The sequence below is a fragment of the Trichechus manatus genome, unplaced genomic scaffold (genome assembly GCF_000243295.1).
Source record: "Trichechus manatus latirostris isolate Lorelei unplaced genomic scaffold, TriManLat1.0 scaffold00239, whole genome shotgun sequence".
Taxonomy (NCBI): Eukaryota; Metazoa; Chordata; class Mammalia; order Sirenia; family Trichechidae; genus Trichechus; species Trichechus manatus.
The window spans coordinates 651,561-671,174 of record NW_004444175.1 but is presented as its reverse complement, the minus strand read 5'-3'; the positions used below and the strand labels follow the sequence as shown (position 1 = coordinate 671,174).

At 35.4% G+C, this 19,614-nt stretch overlaps 1 protein-coding gene across 1 annotated transcript in view; it reads right to left on the bottom strand.

Moving 5' to 3' along the window:
• Window positions 1-19,614, bottom strand: part of SCLT1 (sodium channel and clathrin linker 1) — a 202,004-nt gene that overhangs the window by 101,653 nt on the left and 80,737 nt on the right. Inside the window, exon 10 of the mRNA XM_004389281.2 lies at window positions 6,290-6,380. Within this exon, the coding sequence (XP_004389338.1) occupies window positions 6,290-6,380 (91 nt within the window). The remainder of the gene's footprint in view (window positions 1-6,289; window positions 6,381-19,614) is intronic.

The following is a 19,614-nucleotide window of genomic DNA, read 5'->3' as shown; positions in this document are numbered from 1 at the left end:
AAGCTTTTTCAATTCATGATCATGGTATTATCTCTAGATTTATTTAGGTTTGTGTTTGCTTTAATTTTTCTCAGAAATGTTTTATTTTGTTATATTTACCCTGCAGCTTTTCATGTTTTAGATACTATATAAATGGCATTGTATTTTTATTTCATTTTCCAATTGTTTTTGGCTAGTATGTAGATATACTCCTGATTTTTGCATATTGCCTTTTAATCGTGTGATCTTATTAATTCTAGTAGCTTTTCTTGTGGACACCTTACAATTTTTTATGTATACAATTATGTCTGAAATGAAAGACAGTTTTACTACTTTGTTTCCAATCTGGATGCTTTTTATTTACTTCTCTTGCCATACTGCACTGGATAGGAACTCCACTACAATGCTGAATAGGTGAGATTGGGCATCCTTGCTTTATTCTTGATCTTGGAAGGAAAGCATCTCAGTCTTTCATTATTAAGTATGATGTTGGCCGTGGATTTTCCATGACATTTTAGATGATCTTTATCAAGTTGAGGAAACTCCCTTCTAATCTTGATTTGCTTAAGAGATTTTATCATGAATGGGTGTGGAATTTTGTTATTTTGTCAACAGGGTGAATTTCATTAATTTTTGGATATAATAAAACATTGCATTCATGGAATAAACCACACTTGGTAACAATGTATATTATGTTCTATATATTGCTGGATTCAGTTTGCTAATACTGTGAAGATTTTTGCATCTATGTTCACGAGGGGTACTGATCTTTAGTTTTGCTATGATGTCTTCATCTGGCTTTGGTATCAGGGAAATATTAATTTCATAAAATGAGTATGGAAGTGCTCCTTTCTCCTCTATTTTTGGAAAGAGTGTGTGAAAGACTGTATGATTTCATCCATATATGTCTGATAGAATACAACATTGAAGTCATTGGGGTAAGAAGTTTTCTTTGTTGGAAGGCTTCTAATTATGATTACAATTTCTTTATGTAATTTTCTAGTTTTCCTCAAGTAATTTTTGGTAGTATGTAACTTTCAAGGAATTTGTCCATTTCATTCAACCTGTCATATTTAATGGCATAAAGTTCAAAATACTCCATATCTATAGGTTCGAGAGCAGTGTTCCTTCTTTTATTCATGATATTAGTAATTTGTGTGCTCTTTTTTTTCCTTAGAAAGTTTAAATACATTTTTATCAATTTTATTGATCATTTCAAAGATCCAGCTTTTAGTTTCAGGGATTTTTCTCTATTTAATTCATCTATTTTCTATTCTACTGATTTCTGTTCTTTTTAAAAAATTATTTCCTCCCTTTTACTTTGAGTTAAATTGCTCTTCATTTTCTAGCTTCATTTCAATTTAGCTTTCTAGATTGGAAGGTTAGGTTATTGATTTTAAGCTTTCCTTTTTTCTAATATATGTAATAGAAATATGTATTATCTTCTAAGCACTGTTGTAGCTGCACCCATAAAGCTTGATCTGCGTGTGTTTATTATCATTCAGTTCAAAATATTTTCTAATATATTTTGTAATTTATTCCTTAATCCATGGCTTATTTAGAAGTTAATTCTTTAATTTCAGCTATTTGAGGCTTTTCTTGATGTTTTATTATGGTTAAATTCTAATTTAATTCTATACTCTCTAAGATTTCAATCTTTTGAAATCAATTAAGACTTATTTTAAGGCCCAGCTTATGGTCTATCTTAGTGACTCTTCTGTGACGTCTTGGAGATAAAAAGTGTATTCTGCAGTTGTTGGCTGTAGTGTTCTATAATTATCAGTTAGTTTAAGGTAGTTGATAGTGCCATTTAGATCTTCTATATTTTTGTTACATTTTGGGGGGGGAGTATGTTGCTTTATCAAGGAGCCCTCGTGTTGCAGTGGTTAAGCACTTGGCTGCTAACCCGAAGGTTGGTGGTTCAAACCTACTAGCCACTCTGCAGGAGAAAGATGTGGCAGTCTGCTTCCATAAAGATTACAGCCTTGGAAACCCTATATGGCAGTTCTACTCTGTCCTACAGGGTCATGATGAATCAGAATCGACTTGACAGCAGAGGGTTTGGGTTTGGTATTGCTCTATAAACTACTGAGAGAGGTGTGTTGAAGTCTCCAACTCCTACTGTAGATTTGCCTATTTCTCCCTTTAGTTTTGTCTGGTTTTGCTTCTTATAATTTTAAACTGTTTCAAGCTCTGTTATTGGACCCATATACATTTATAATTTTTATATACTCCTGATATGTTGACTGGAGCCCTGCTGGTGCAGTGGTTAAGTGCTATGGCTGCTAACCAAAAGGTCGGCCATTTGAATCCACCAGCCACTCCTTGGAAACCCTTTGGAGCACTTCTACTCTGTCCTATAGGATCACTATGAATCAGAATCGACTTGACAGCAACGGGCTTGGGTCTGAAACATTGACCCTTTTATTATTATAAAGTATCCCTTTTTGTTCCGAAGTCTATTTTGTTTGACATTAACATAAGGCACTCCAGTTTTCTCATGCTTAATGTTTACATAGGCTTTTTTTTTTAACTTTTTACTTTCAGTCTATTTATGGCTTTGTATTTAAAGTATTTCTCTTGAGCATATAATAGGCTTTTTAAAAAAATTTAATCTGACAATCTCTGACTTTTGATTAGAGTGATTAGTCCATTTATATTTAATGTAATTATTGATATGGTTGCATTTACATCTCTCATTTTGCTATTTGTTGTTTGTATCATCTTTAAAAAATTCTTTTTTCTTCTTTTTTAATTTATTGTACTTTAGATGAAGGTTTACAGAACAAACTAGCCTCTCATTGAAGAGTTAGTACACATACTGTTTTATGACATTGGTTACCAACCCCACGGCACGTCAACACTCTCCCTTCTCGACCTTGGGTTTCCTATTACCAGCTTTCCTATCCCCTCTTGCCTTCTAGTCCTTGTCCCTGGGCTGGCGTGCACCTTCAGTCTCGTTTTGTTTTATGGGCCTGTCTAACCTTTGGCTGAAGGGTGAACCTCAGGAGTGACTTCATTACTGAGCTAAAAGGGTGTCCGGGGGCCATACTCTCGGAGTTTCTCCAGTCTCTGTCACGCCAGTAAGTCTGGTCTTTTTTTTTGTGAGTTAGAATTTTGTTCTACATTTTTCTCTAGCTCTGTCCAGGACCCTCTATTGTGATCCCTGTCAGAGCAGTCAGTGGTGGTAGCCAGGCACCATCTAGTTGTACTGAACTCAGTCTGGTAGAGGCCATGGTAGTTGCGGTCCATTAACACTTTGGACTAATCTTTCCCTTGTGTCTTTAGTTTTCTTCATTCTCCCTTGCTTCCGAAGGGGTGAGACCAGTGGAGTATCTTAGATGGCCTCTCACGGGCTTTTAAGACCCCAGATGCTACTCCCCAAAGTACGAGGTAGAACATTTTCTTCATAAACTATGTTATGCCAATTGAGCTAGACGTTTCCTGAGACCATAGTCTCCGCAGCCCTTAGTTTAAAAATTATTTTGTTCATCCTTTCCTGCTTTCTTTTTGTAAACAAATGTTTCTTACAATACCATTTTAATTCTTCTACTGGCTTTTAGCTGTATGTCTTTGAGTTATTTTTAAAAGTTTCCCTAGGGGTTACAATACACATCTTTAACTTATCCCAATTTATTTAGTGCTAACATTTAATTAATTCAGATAAAATGTTGGAACTTTGCAAGAGTGTATTTCCATTTACCATCCTGTTCCTTAGTGCTATTATTGTCATATATTACATCTTCATATTTTACGAATCCATCAAATATAGTGTTTTAAGTTCTGCTTTAAGTAGTTATATTTTAAAAAGAAATTATAAGAAAAACAAGTAAATATTTTATATTATTTCATACTTAATCATATTATATATTACTTCATATTTACTCACATATTTCTCATTTCTGTTGTTCTTAATTTCGTCCTATATCTGAGTTGCCACCTAGTATCATTCTTTCAGGCTAAAGAATCCTTTCAGCATTTTTTGAAGTGTATGTCTTTTGTTGAAAAATTCTCTGTTTTTGTTGATCTGAAAATGTCTTTATTTTTCCTTCATTTTTGAAGTACAGCTTCATTGGATATAGATTTCTTAGTGGACATTCTTTTTCCTTCAGTACTTTGAATATATTGTCCCAGTGTTTTCTGCTTTCGCAGTTTTTAAATGACAAGTCAGCCGCTAATCTATCTATATATATAATGTTATTTTTCTGTTGCTGCTTTCAACAGATTTTCTCTTTATAATTGGCTGTCAGCAGTTTTATCATGATGTGTCAAGAGGTGGTGTTCTTTGTGTATACCCTACTTGAGGTTTGCTGAGATTCTTGGACCTGTTAATGTTTTGTGCAAAATTGGGACGTTTTCAGCCATTATATTTTTCAAGTATTTTTTCTACTAGCTCGCCACCTCCCTCTGTAATTCCAATTACACATATGTTAGATGGCTTCATATTATTCTACAGTCTCTGAGGTCTTGTTCATTTTTCTTTAATCTTTTAAACTAGGTTGTTTGGATAGGGAATTTCTATCGATCTGTCTTGAAGTTCATTGATTATTTCTTCTAATTTTTCCAATCTATCTTTGAGACCATATAATGAAATTTTTATCTTGATTATTGTACTTTTCAGCTCTAAAATTTCTATTTGAGAATTATTTTCTATTTTTCAATTAAAATTCCTTTTATGATCTTTATTAACTTACTTTATTGACTTATTTTACTTTAAAAACAAATTTTCTTTAATTTCTTGAACATATTTATAGTAGCTGATTTGAAGTCTCTGCCTGCTAAATCCAACAGCTGGGCCCACTCAGAGTCAGTTTCTACTGACTGCCTTTAGCAGGTCACACTTTCCTGTTTAGTATTTTTTGGTTGAAAACTGGATATAGTAGATAATACATTGCAGTGACTCTGGATTCTGTTTTGTTCTTTTGAGGATTATTGATTTTTTTCTTCAGCTAAGTAATTATCTTCCTTGGATTCAAACTTTGAAATATGTCTCCTCTACAGTGTGCAGCAGCTGATATATGTGACCAGTTCTTATTACTTTCCCCTGTTGCTTTTTGAGCTAGACCGCCAGGAGACCTCCCTGTGCCTGCATAATCTGAGGGTCAGTCAAGGATTTGGGCAGAGATGGGGCTCAATCTCTTTGTGAATTCCTTGCTCCTAGTGATTCCCCTGTAATTTCCAGTTGCTCTGCCAGCTTTGGGGTCTGTCATCTGATACTTCAAACCCATAAGTCTTCAGTATTCTGCAGCCTGAACTGTACACAGTACTCAATTATAAATAGCAGCAAACTCAAATGTCTAGTTCTAAATGACTATGTTTCAAGAGTAGGTTTCTCTAGGATTTGCATGTTTTTTCACTGGATTCTCTAGGGTCACTGATCCCTCTCCCCACACTCCCATATGCACAGTTTAGTTGTCAGCCATGGACACAGTCAAGAGTTTATTCTCAGAATTTAGGCTTCATTCTTTTTGTGGTTCTCTTGCTGCCACGATTTCCTCTTTAAATTTCCAACTGCTTTTCCAACCCTAAACTCTGATCTTGGGCATCTTAAGCCCATACAAGGCTACTATTTTCTGCTGCTGTTTTCCAAAGTCATAGCTGTAGGGTTTAGAGAGAACTCTCAGCTCAGAAAGCCACAAACTCACAGTTTCTTTCTGTTTTTGAATACTGCCCAGTGTTTTAAAAAATTTATCTAATTTTTGTAACTTATCTCTGGGAGGATTCATATAAGTCTTTCAGAAATCTACCATTATTGGATATCTATCATCAACTTTTTACAGATCAGGATATAAAGCTTAGGAAAGTACACACCTAGTAAGTGTCAGAGCTAGAATCTTTAATAGCTAGACCCATATAAATCTAAAGCCTGATCTTTCCTTGACAGTCTCCTTAAATTTCTCTTACATGTGCAGCAAACTAGAGTCTATTATGCTAACAAATATTTTAATAAATAACACAAAATGACGTACGAAACAAAACGTAGTATTAAATGCTTTTCTTTCACCTATGTATAACCAACTGACCAAAATTTCATCTTGCTTAATTTGCATTTCAGTAGTGATGGCTTAGGGATGATTATGAAGTTTTAATGAGTTTAAAGTGAATGGAAATAAAAAAATGTTTTATAAAATTATTTCCAATATTATGATTTACTTCCTAGTTTCATACTTTACATTTTGGGGGCAATGAAATGACAAATTCATCTTCTAGTAACCCTCTTCAACACCTAATACAAAATAGATGAACAATAAAGCATACAAAAAACTAAACTATAGGCATTCAATTATCTCAGAAATAGAAAAATGAATACCTTCTTTTGTATCTGTCCTTGAAGATTCTCAGTCACTTTGGTTAACTCTTCCACTTTTGCTGCTGCAACTCTCAGATCTAACTTGGCTTGCCTAACAAAGAAAATAAATTAATGAACATTGCTTTAACAGACCATAAAGATTAAAAAATTAGAAAACAAATCTAGATTTGGTAAAATGTAGTACTAACTATTGTACCTAAAAATACATATAAGGGGTAAATGCTGAAAGATTCCTTATTATGAATAAAGTGCATGTGAAAGAGAATAAAGAGGAAAAATATAGCTAAATGGAGGGTGCAAAGCAGGCGTCATTAATACTTCATTTTGGATATTTTATACTCAAATAATTCAATATATCTCATGAAAAAGAATGTTAGCACCTTGATAAATTACCTAACAACAGACTGGTGCACTTAGTAAAATATAGTTATTTCTATAATTTCCTGAAGTTTATAGAGCTAGAGAAGGATTACTGATTGGCCTTTTCATGAAAATGAACCCAAGCTTCAATAACTTGATTATTCCTTAAACACCAGAAGTATGTGTTATGTAACCTCTTAACATAATAAATTAAAAAATTTGCCCCATGATAGTTTAATATTTACTTTATCCAGAGACTTTAGCCGCAAACGACAAACAATAAAAAATAAACCACATTTTCTGAACATATAACAATATTAAGTTTTAATACCTTTTTTGACTCCCTATGGGAAATGATTTTAGAACAATGATATAAGACTTTCTCCGCCCCCACTCCCTGCCACACAGGTGATATTGTTTATTTTATGAGCCAATCTATTATTTAGCTGAAAGGTGACCTCTGCGAGTAGTTTCAGTTCAAAGTTGGATATAACAGAATAAAAGATTTTTAATATCATACTAATTAAGCACTGAGTATGAATATAGAAAACTTTGATTATATGTAAAAATACTTTTTTTAAGAAAATAAGCTACTTTGCTGTAGGTATTTATTTCTTAATTATATTTTATGTACACACTGTAAATATAAATCATATTAGTGCCACTGAATTTGAAGAAATTACTTGCTGCAGAATTTATAAGAAAATGCAACTTATTTCATATACTTTTGACCCTTTAACAGTATTTATAATTACATTACTGATTAACATAAAACCATGTTGTGATTGTTGTTAGGTGCCACCAAGTTGGTTCCAACTATAGCAACCCTATATATGACAGAACAAAACATTGCCCGGTCCTGCACCCTCCTCGTAATCATTGCTATGTTTGAATTCACTGTTGCAGCCACAGTGTCAGTCCATCTCATCAAGGGTCTTCCTCTTTTTCACTGACCCTCTACTTTACCAAGCATGATGTCCTTCTCCAGGAACTGGTCCCTCCTGATAACATGCCCAAAGTACATGAGACAAAGCCTCGCCATCCTCTTCTAAGGAGCATTCTGGCTGTACTTTTTCCAAGACAGATATGTTTGTTCTTCTGACAGTCCATGGTATATTCAATATTCTTTGCCAACACCATAATTCAAAGACATCAGTTCTTCTTTGGTTTTTCTTATTCATTGTCCTGCTTTCACATGCACTATGAGGCGATTAAAAATATCTTGACTTGGGTCCAGTGCACCTTAGTCCTCAAAGTGACACCTTTGCTTTTTAACACCTTAAAGAGGTCTTCTGCTTGAGCAGTTCCCCCCACCCAGATTCCGGTTCAGGTACTGAAGGACTTTCCGCCCCAGGCTACCCCAGCAGCCTACCACATATGGTGGGGACGGTGAGACCAAGCCCAGCCAAGGCCCACTGATGGTTCCCAGCCTGAGCCCCAGTGCCCATGAAACTACCCCTACTTCCAGTGGCAACAGCAGCAGCCCCCTGGCTGGCAGCCCACAGCCCCTGAGGCCTCAGCCCCCATCAACAGTGGGGATCCCCCAAAACCGCCATACTGGAGTGATTCTAACTGTAAGGTCACCCAGAGCTACCATCTGGTATCTGCCAGTTTTTCCAATTGACCTGCACCCTTCCCAGCCTCTCCTTCCCCTTTCCCGTAATTCATGGCATCAAAACATTGGCTTTTCTTCTTTTACTTGAGACTCAGGAAAGCCAAAGCAATAGACTTTTCCTTTTTTTTTTGTCTCCCCATACCAAGGGTTGGAGGAAAGGATCCATCCTTATCATTCAGAGATGCCAATTCCCTCCCCTAAATCAGGCTGAGAAGAACCCAGCCAGCTCCTACCTCCTCCGGGTTGTTTTTCTTTCCCGCCCCAGCTTATTTTTTGTTTCCTTTCTACCTCCCACCTCTGAAGCCATTTTATGAACTGTCACCTGCCACTTGGGCCTCCAGTAAAAACAAAAACAGGCTTTCCTGTTGGGAAGAAAACAAAAAACAGGCAACAAAAATTTAATAATAGCTAAAATAGTTACTAGGGGCCAGGAACTGCCTTAAATGCTTTCCAGAGATCATTTCATTTAACACTCATAATAACCCTGTGAATAAAGTACTTATTGTATCATACTGAAGTTGAGGACAGCAAGGTTGATAGCAAGGTTGTTTAGCAATTTGCCTAAGGATTCACAGTAAGTAGTGAAATTGGTATTTAAACAGAGTCCTCTATGATATATTGTCTACCAAAAAATGGTCCCATTAATAAGATAGAGCATTTACAAAAATGGTTTGCTTTCAATAAATCCAGTGCATAAAAATATGACTTCATCAAACATCAAATAGATTTTTCTACTTGCAAAATGATTCACCAAATGACAAAACAAAAACAAAAAAACCCACCTTACAACAATAGATTTAAAATATAGTTTAAGCTTAGGAAAAATTCCAGGAGCACATCAACTATATAAATCAACCGTGAGTCTATCAGTTATAAAATTCTATATACTTTAAAAATAAAAATTTATGGCCTAAGATATTTGCATAGTAAAGATAAAACTGAGAAAACTTTGAGAAAGCACAGCACCAGCATTGACTTTGTTTTCTTGCTTTCAGAAAGGGGATAATAACGCTTGTTCCGCTTGTCTCGAAGGGTTATTGAAGAAGTAAAATAATGTATGTTAAAGTGCACTGTAAACTATAAACAAACAAGATCATAGCATAATTTATTACAAATTATCTGTTAGAGGCACAGAGGAAGTAAGGTGCGATGTGGAGAACACTTGACTGGAGTCAGGAACTCAGTGCTGTCACTAACTAGTAATGCAGCGTTAAGAAATCCACTTGACCACACTGAGTCTCAGCAAACTTGAGTTCAACAACAGGAAGGTGGATTAATCTCCCAAGACCAAAACTTTATAACAGATGCTTCCCTCATTTCTATCTAATTTTTCTAATGATTTTACTTCTAAATTGTCTCTCAACTGTGTATTCCATTTCCACGTCCATGGCCCAACCTTTGGCCCATCACTACATCCCAGGGCTATTCCAATAGATTCCAAATTGATCTCTTTCCTGCTGCTCTCCTCTTCAGTTCATCTTTTATAATACACTTTTATCTGGAAAAATTATCTAGTGATGAAAATTCCTGTTTAAAAAAAATTTCTGGTTCCATACTTCTTTTGGCATAAAGAATGACCTCAAAGAGACTCATCTTTTGCCAGTTTCCCACTGTATGGTTTGAAATGTGTCCCAAAATATGTATTGGAACACTAGCCCCTATACCTGTGGATATACTCCCATTTGGGAACAGAGTTTTACTTTGTTATGTTAATGAGGCCGTATCAGTGTAGGATACATCTTAAGTCAATTACTTTTGAGATATAAAAGAGCATATTAGGAAAAGAAGCAAGGAAGCACAGATGGGAAAGATAGATGCCAGCCTGCATGAAGATCCCCAAGGAACTGAGGAACAAAAACTGAAAAGACAAGGACCTTCTGCCAGAGCTGACAGAGAAAGCCTTCCCCTAGAGCAGGTGTGCTGAATTCAAACTTCTAGCCTCCTAAACCATGAGAAAATAAGTTTCTGTTCGTTAAAGCCACCCACTTGTGGTATTTCTGTTACAGCAGCACCAGATAACTAAGACACCCCTCCAGGTATAACAGACTACTGTTTATGTTCCAGGTATAACAGACTACTAATCCACTGTTTCTTAAATATATCCTTGTCTCTTTTCTCACATGTTTGATTAGACTGGTCTCCTCCCTCTTTTTTCTGACAAATTCCTCAATCTTTAAGATCTAGCTTAAAAGTCTCCCCATCTCAAGTCTTCCCTAACATTTCCAAGAAAAAAGACCCTATAATTCTAGTGCTCAGAATACATAATACTTTGTACATTATTAACTGTTCACACTGGCTTGTAATCAGTACTATAAGAGCTCTTTCTTACAGAATTGAGTTAAAAAAAAAAAAAAGGATGGAAGATCATTAAAGGCAAGGACCACATCCTATTCATTTTTAAACCTTCAGAAGCTAACAAAGTACCTGGCCCACAGCAGACAAGTAAATACATCATAAATAAATGAAAGAGATGGTAAGAGAAAAGGAGAAAGACAGAAATAAGCACAGGTAAAACTGTATCTTGATATATTGCTTAGATCTTGCACATTCAATTTGATAGTCATATATGGAAAATCCTAGAATGATAATAACTTTGTGAACAATTCTTCCAAATACATGTTATCTCATATTCCTCTGAAATAGAATCTCTCTCCTATTACATAAGTAAAAAGAAAAAAAATCAGACACTGGTCCTAGGCCTATTTTTGTAAGTCATAAAAAGAAAAATATTCTAAAAGCATTTAAATTATTATATTCTCTAAAACACAAAATACTATTGGGGGGGATAAGTAGTTTTACATAATTTATTTATTCCCACAGTATTCAACAAGATAGCTAGAAAAGAAGTAAATGATTCTTTATATCTACTTCTGACATGAAATACTGAAAAAATTCTAGAATAAAAGTTACATGGCCTGTGTTCAAGATCTGGCTCTACCACCACAAAAGCCATGTGAACTGGGCCAATTACTTAAGCTCTCTGAGTCTCAGTATTGGATCTGTAAAATGGAGATTAAAAACAATTTCCCCATTTAGCTCACAGAATCGATATAAAGTTCAAATCTGTTAATGCATAAAGCACTTTATAGATTTAATTTATACAAATGTAAGTTATCATTATCTTCTTGCTCTTTTTAAAATTAAGTTGTCAGGAACTGTGTAGGACAGAGTTAATTTACAGCTGGACTGGTAAAGCTCTGAGGATGCATAAATGTTGAGGCTTGACTTTTGGCCAAGATATACGATGTGCTGTTTAAAGTCTGAATCTCCCCTGCCTACCCCCAGAGCTAATTTGTTTACTGATGGTTTTTATCTGGCATAACCGGTTAGAGAGCCAGGCTGAACTATGTGACCAGGGAGCCATAAAAAGACCTGGATGGGAACTTCTGCCTTGAGCGCTCCCAAAGCCAAGATTCATTGCACAAATCTCGGTGGTTCAATCTGGAGACAAAGTATTTCTGCGTGTGAATAACGACCCTGAGGAACTTGTGGTGCCTGGGACCCTCAATACTTACCTAAACTCTCTTTCTCTTGCTCCACAATATCCTTTATATGCCCTGTGGAGTCTTGTAAGCCCTTTCAAACATACAAACCTGTGAAATCTTTGAAGGAACCAACAAAAATTAACCTAATTCTATTTTATAAAGGAACTCTAATAACTATATATTCATACTATTTTATATGTAAATGTTTTCACTATATGTCTGCTTGTGGATATAATTTTATAAAGGTCAAAAACAGTTTTCAGTGTAGAAAAGACAATTTGATTAAAAAATAACAAGAATATGTACAGTAATGAGTTAAATATTAATATTCTTAATGTCATAATTATCAAAAATTTTATTTTTGCTTCAAAGGAATATTTTTTAAAAGCATATTATTTCATTGTCAAGTATGCTCCCTTGTCAATCAATTTAAATTTTCTGGGATTTTTTTCAATGTAATTTTTCATTACTTAAACTATTAGGTATTCAAATTAAAATTTTAAAGTATAAAACTTCCTGTCAAGTAAAATATAACAAAGGATAGGGTTTAATACTAGACTTATAGGAATCAGCATTAACTTGGAAAAGAAATTTAAACCTTAATTATCAACATATTTCCTTTAGATTTAACATCAAATACAATGGGTCTATTTTAAGTTTTTACTTGTTTCTTCCTGCATCTCAAACCAAGACTAAAAATGTTTCCAGTATTTCTTTGGTACAGTGAAAAATGGCAACATTCCAAGAGAAATAAAACCCAGTTTTTACCAATTTGATATGTATTCTTAATTTTTTCTCTTTAACATCCAAGAAGAATGTCTACATTCGATACTTTAATAATACTTTCGTAGGCCATTATTTAGAATTGACTCAACAGCAATAACAATTATCCAATGTAATAAAGTCAATGATTCAAGCTTAAAAACTTTAGAAAGTTCCTAAATATAATTTTAGACAAAGTTTTAAACTTTTCAAATCACTATAGCTTTTAGGAAACTCATAACAAGTAGCAAAACTGGAAAAACTTTTATTTTATTTTCTCATTTCCAATCTTTAGTGGAAGTCTAATGATTAAATTTTTTGGAAAACAGAAGCCTTATGAAAAAACCCTAAAGCAATGGACATTAATAGTTCATGTAATGACTTATCATTTTTTTTAAAATAGTGGCTCTTAAGTCATTAAATAGTTGATTTGTATACAATTTAAATTATATGCCATTTAAGTAAATTCAAAATTATATGCAATTTAAGGTAATTTAACATTCTAATTTCTATGTCAGAATATAATTTTATAACATACTACTAGTGGTAAGACAATCACCTGTGAGCTTTTTAAAACTATATATTCACAGGCTCTACCTCAGACTTACTCATTCAGAATGTCTGGAAGTGGTACCTGGTCATCTTTATTTTTCAGAATCTCTTAGAGGTGATTCTGATGTGCAGCCAGAACTGAGAACTGATATATTAGATTTTACAAAATATCTACACAATTGACATGTTACTCTTTTCCTAAAGAATGATTACAAGCGCAGTTCTGGAGTCATACAACTCTGAGTACCACTGACAAAGCAGAGAAAATGTTAATTTATATTCATCATGGACCAGGCAGTGTTTTGTTCTGTTGTACATAAGGTTGTTATGATTTGTAGCACCTAACAACAGCAACGATTATTAAGCAGGTTATACAAACCTCTTATGCACTGGACATGCTCAATACATGTTTACCATATACCCCCGGTGCTTGAGACACTATGGTAAGGTGGTTAAAAACACAAAGATAGGCAAGATACAGTGATCCTTAGGAAGCCCACAAAACAGACAAAGCACCACAAAAGATGAAAATATATGTGCATGTGGGAGGTAATGTATTTTCATTTAGCTGAGAGAATATTGGAGTGGGAGGTATTTGAGACAAGAATTGGCAGAGGAATGGGATTTCTCACAAATAGAGACCAAGAGAAAGCTTCAGGAGGGAACAAGACAGCAAAAGCATAAAGGTAGGCAAATGTAGGACTTATTCAGGGAAGACAGGAAATAAGACTGGAAAGTCTATGGAAGCTACAATGCCAATACTTTCAATTGACAAAATAATGTGTTAATTTAAAGGCAATAGGGAAATGCTCAAATAATTGGATCAGAGCTGAACTTTAGGAATTTTGACCTGAACTTATGAAAAAGAATGAACTAGAATGCTGGTTCTATCTCTCTCTTTAACCAATACATTGGTTAAATATACACCCTGCTGGAATCGACTCAACAGCACTGGGTTTTCACTTATCAACCTGGTTACATTCCAAAGACCAGGTCATTATGTGAAATTAGTATTATGTGAACACGGAGGATGACCACATCAGATCACAAAATGGAGGTTGACTAGATCATTACATAACTGGCAAATTATATCATTACATAACTGCCAAGTTACATCATGACACACCGTCAAATTACATCATTATACAACTACCAAATCACTGAAAATCATGGCCCAGTCAAGTTGACACATAACCTCAACCATCAAAGCCAGTGTTACTCTCGTCTCACACCTCAGCATTCATTACTGCCAGACATATGTCATTAATGCTCAAAATAGTTGGATAGTAGAATTTTTACTATTGTGAATATGAAATGTTGGATAACAAGATAGTCGATAAGTGAGAAGAAGGTGTACTTGATTAAATATATTGATTAACTATTAACTATATTTAAACATATTTGATCATATATAATTTGGCAAATTATATATGATGATAGTAAGTGAGCAAGAGGTAGGAAATGTTTAAACGAGTGATGGCAACACTGCTTGACATACATTTTACAAAGAGAATTTAAGGGATGGGATTCCATTCACTTTTTCTTGGAACAAATATTTATTAAATGCTTATAACATGCAAGTACTATGAATAGAGCCTGGACATGTTGAGCTTCAAGTGTTGGTAAGTCATTTAGTTTTTTTTTTTTTTTTTAAATTGCATTTTAGAAGCCCTGGAGTTAATCTGGGAGCCCTGGTGGTGCAGTGGTTAAGAGCTATGGCTGCTAACCAAAAGGTCAGCAGTTTGAATCCACCAGCCGCTCCTACGAAACCCTATGGGGCAATTCTACTCTGTCCTATAGGGTCTCTATGAGTCACAATCGACTCCATGGCAATGGATTTTTTTTTTTAGAGTTAATTTACTCAGCACCTACATAAACTATACTAAGCAGTATTGTTAGCACTGGTGATATAGTGGGAAATAAGGAAAACAAAATCTCTGTCCTCATAAAGTTTATATTGCAGTAGAGGGAGACAGATGATAAACATGCAAACGAATAAATGTTTGTTTCAGGCAATTTAAGAAAGTAATAAAGCTATGATGAAAACTACACAGAGCGATGGGAGAGAGACTTAGGCCATCAGGGATAGCTCCTCTAAGAAAGGTATATTTGAGCTAAGACCTAAAGGATGATGAAGTCAGCTTAAGAAGATGAAGGTGGAAGAGCTATAGACAGAGATTTAACAATAAAAGCAAAGGGTCTGAGAAAGATACAGCATGATAACTAGGCTAGGATGTATCACTTTCATCTTCCAGAGGAAGATTAAATCAGAGAAGAAGGCAGAGGTCAGATCACATAGGTGCCTTTTGGACATAGTAAGAATTTTGGAATTTGTTCCAACTGTAAGAGAAACCCACTGGAGGGTTTTAAGCAGGTGAATGATGTGATACGTTTTATGCGTTGGGGAGACCACTTGGGCTGATGTGTGGAGAATAAATTGCAGTGGGATAAGCGCGGAAGCAGGGAGATCAGTTAGGAAACAACTGCAAGTGAGAGATATTGACGGCTTGTGGTAGAGGTGGAAGTGGGGACCACTGGATTCGTGATAATCTGGATATGGAGCCACTATGATTTGGATGTGGGGGTGAAGTGAAAGAGAGAAATCAAGCAAAATTCCTAGGTTTGATGATAGTACCAGTTACTAAGATGGGGAAGATCTCCACCCCTTTCTTCAATCATAGCAGTTCCATTTGATCAGTTTTATATATTGGGGTTCTATGTATAAGATGGAGGCCTGGTGGTGCAGTGGTTAAGAGCTACAGCCTGCTATGGCTGCTAATTAAAAAGGTTGGCAGCTCAAATCCACCAGCCACTCCTTGGAAACCCTATGGGGCAGTTCTATTCTGTCCTATAGGGTCACAATGAGTCAAAATCGACTCAGTGGCAATGGGTTTTTGGTTTGGATGTACAAGATTTCTTTTTTTGAGAGTTCTGCTACTAAAAACATAAAAAGTTTGAAAACCACTGCCTTAAGAATTCAAGCGTGGAGCTTAGAAAAGTGATCAAAGCCAGAGGTACATATTGGGAAACATTATTATTCAGATGAAAGTTCAAGTTGGGTAAGTTAGATGTGATCATCTGAGAACAGAAAAATTGTGTAACACAAGAGAAGTACAGCCAGAATGCTCCTTAGAAGCAAGAATGGTGAGACTTCATCTCATGTACTTTGGACAGATTACCTGTCCCTGGAGAAAGACATCATGCTTGGTAAAGTAGAGAGTCCGCGAAAAAGAGGAAGACCCTCAATAAGATGGATTGACACAGTTGCTGCAACAATGGGCTCAAACATAGCAACAATTGTGAGGATGGCGCAGGACCAGGCAGTGTTTCTTTCTGTTGAACACAGGGCCACTATGAGTTGGAATCGACTCGACAGCACCTAACAACAGCATATAGTACCTACCTATCTACCTACGGTGGTTGTTGTAAGGTGCCGTCGAGTCAGTTCCAACTGATAGTGGCCCTACAGGACAAAGCAGAACTGCCCCATAGGGTTTCCAAGAAGTGGCTGGTGGATTTGAACTGCTGACCTTTTGGTTAGCAGCCAAGCTCTTTACAACTATGCCACCAGGGCTCCGCCTACCTAAGGTACCTGCCTACATATGGTAGGTAGGAGAAAGAAATGGAAGAAAAGAAAAAAATGCCCACAAAGATCAGAGAAAAAAATCAGGATGTAAACAAAAAAGGTCTAGCAGAGATATGTTCAAGAAGGAAAGAAAAATCAATAATAAAGAACCAACAACCAAGGAAAAGGGAAGTTTTATTTTATTTTTTTTAGGCCATTGAATTTGGCAAAAAAAAAGAAAGGTACCAGTAATCTTAAAAAGAACAGAGGGGTGGGGCCAAATCCAGATTGAAAGAAATTTCAGAGAGTTACTATAGCAAATACAGATTCTTCTTCCAAGCAATTTGAAAGCATGGGAAGGAAAAAATACAGTAATCTAAGGAGTCATCAGGGGAGTGAAAATCTATGTATCTGAGAGCTTGGGAAAGCCCTGCAATAAGAGAGAGACTAGGGTTTCAAGAAAGAAAGAATGTAACAGATGGAACAAAATGCAACAAGAAATAGAAACATTTAAGATTGCAGAGTTGGCAAGAAATGGGATACAATTTGATAGGAGAGAGAAAGACAAGAACGTTTCCTCTGGCCCTAGAAATTGCAGTAGCAACAAAGGTAAAACTGATTTCCCAGATCTAGAGAAGAAAATAATCTTCTGTTTACTTACTACAACATTAATATCAACTCCCAATTCTATTAGTATCTACTTTGTAAAGATTATACAAGTCTATCTATATAAGGTGCGTACTAAAGAAGAATGGAGAGAAAAGACAATCAGAGGCATAGTATATTGCAACACTTCAAGGAAGGTCAATTTCCATTATAAAGATGAGATGAGGAAACTGAAGTTCATGCAGTTGAGGAACTTGCCTAAGTCAACCAACCAGTAAATGGCAGAAAGAGAATACAAATCCAGAGCTGTCTAACTTCAAACCCCATGCGTCTTATACTTCAAACCATATAGAAGCACATTTTTAGGTTAGGTGTGCAAATGTAGAGTATTTGCAAAATAAAATATAAATATCAGTAACAACCATATTTTGAAATACACTGGTAATCTACTATTAAAGGCAAAGTTCCAAGTGAAGTTTCTACTCTTGACCAACATGTTCTATAAATAAAGTCTAATATTATTCTTTCCATCCCTTCAAGGTCGAGAAAGATAAACATTTTTGAATAAGGAGTGACTGTAAGTAAAAACAGAGTGAAGAAATAGGAAAATGAGAGCAAAGCCCTATTTCTTATCTTAAAACAATTTTGTATGCTCAGAAAACTAGCTGCCAAGACATAAGGAACTGTCTGGCAATTCTATGACTAAGCACATCTGCTCAGGGCCATTTCTCACACAGAATAGTTTCCAAGAGACACTATGAATCAAAACTAGTGATCCATGATTTCCAGATTTCCACAGCATTTTTATAATAGCAGACACAATATTATTCAAATTGGAACATGAAACATCTGAGAAAAATCTGTTGTCTCAACCATAATAAAACGATTACCTGGCAAAGGTACATATTTTTTTAAAAAATAAGATATTATATCAAAACTATCAGCACGTGAGGACAGTGGTGGTTCAGTGGTAGAGTTCTCGTCTTTGTGGGAGACTTGGGTTCTATTTCCAGCCAATGAACCTCAAACACAGCCACTACTTTGTCTGTCAGCACAGGCTTGCGTGCTGCCGTGATGGTGATGGGCTTCAGTGGAGCTTCCAGACTAAGACAGAGCTAGGAAGAAAGGCCTGGCAATCTACTTCTGAAAATCAGCCAGTGAAAACACCATGGATCACAGTGGTCTAATCCCATTACGCACAGAGTTGCCATGAGTTGGAGGCTGACTCAACAGCAGCAACGATCAGTACAGACATCATTTTTGGAGAAAAGAGTACAGGCAGTCCCCGGGTTACAAATGAGATCCATTCCTAAGTCTGTCTTTGAGTCGAATTTCTAGGTAAGCCGGAATAGGTACGTACGGTTTTTACTCAGCTTCAATTAGTCAAAGTTTGTCATAGTATACAGTATATATTTTGCCTTTGTATGCATATAAAATACTTAAGAAACATTGCCAAATCGTGCAATGTTTTCATGAGCGTCGCAAGGTAGTGCATGCGTTCGTTATTATAAACCATTGTATTTAACTCAAATTTTTAATATAATAGGCTTTATGGCAGTCTGTCCTTAAGCACGAGTTGTCCGTAAGTCAGAAGTTTGTAACCTGTGGACTGCCCATACGCATCTGTAAAAATGACTGAAAACAAACACAATGAATATATATTCATTATATAATTTATCCTTGTTATATCAAGTGATATCAAGTGTTGTGATAATGTGATATCAAGAATTGCATTCCTATCATATCAGCTCTTATGTTCTCAATAAAACCATTTATTTATAAACCATTTCACTATTTTAAAAACTTCCTGGGTTCTATTCAAAATTTAAATGGAAAGAATATTAAACATAAAAGCAAAATAAAACTGAAATGCCTCTATCGTGCATTCAATCTTTGAGATTATTGGTAATGCAAACAGATTTAAAAGTTCATATAGCTTACAGCCCGAATCCATAAGGGGAAATACTGAAAATCCTTTAAGTGACTGCACAAAGTTAATTATTAGGTTAAAAGATGATTTTTTGTGGGTGTTGTTTTGGAAATCTAACTCCTAAGTGGTCACACATACCTGCATAGCTGAAGTATATAACAATATAATTTTTCTGAATAATGCCAAAGAAAATAATTATGCAAGATCAATGAGGAAAGGATACAAATAGATAATCCACACAAGCAAATCAGTTTAGCTCTGCCCCTTACCAATGAAGCGCAATTTAATTATATATTTAATTACTATTATATGATTATATGAGTACTATAAATATTATATTAATTGATTAATTAATTAAGCAACCTAATCACTCAGGAAACCCTGGTGGCGTAATGGTTAAGAGCTAAGGCTGCTAACCAAAAGGTCAGCAGTTCAAATCCACTAGGCGCT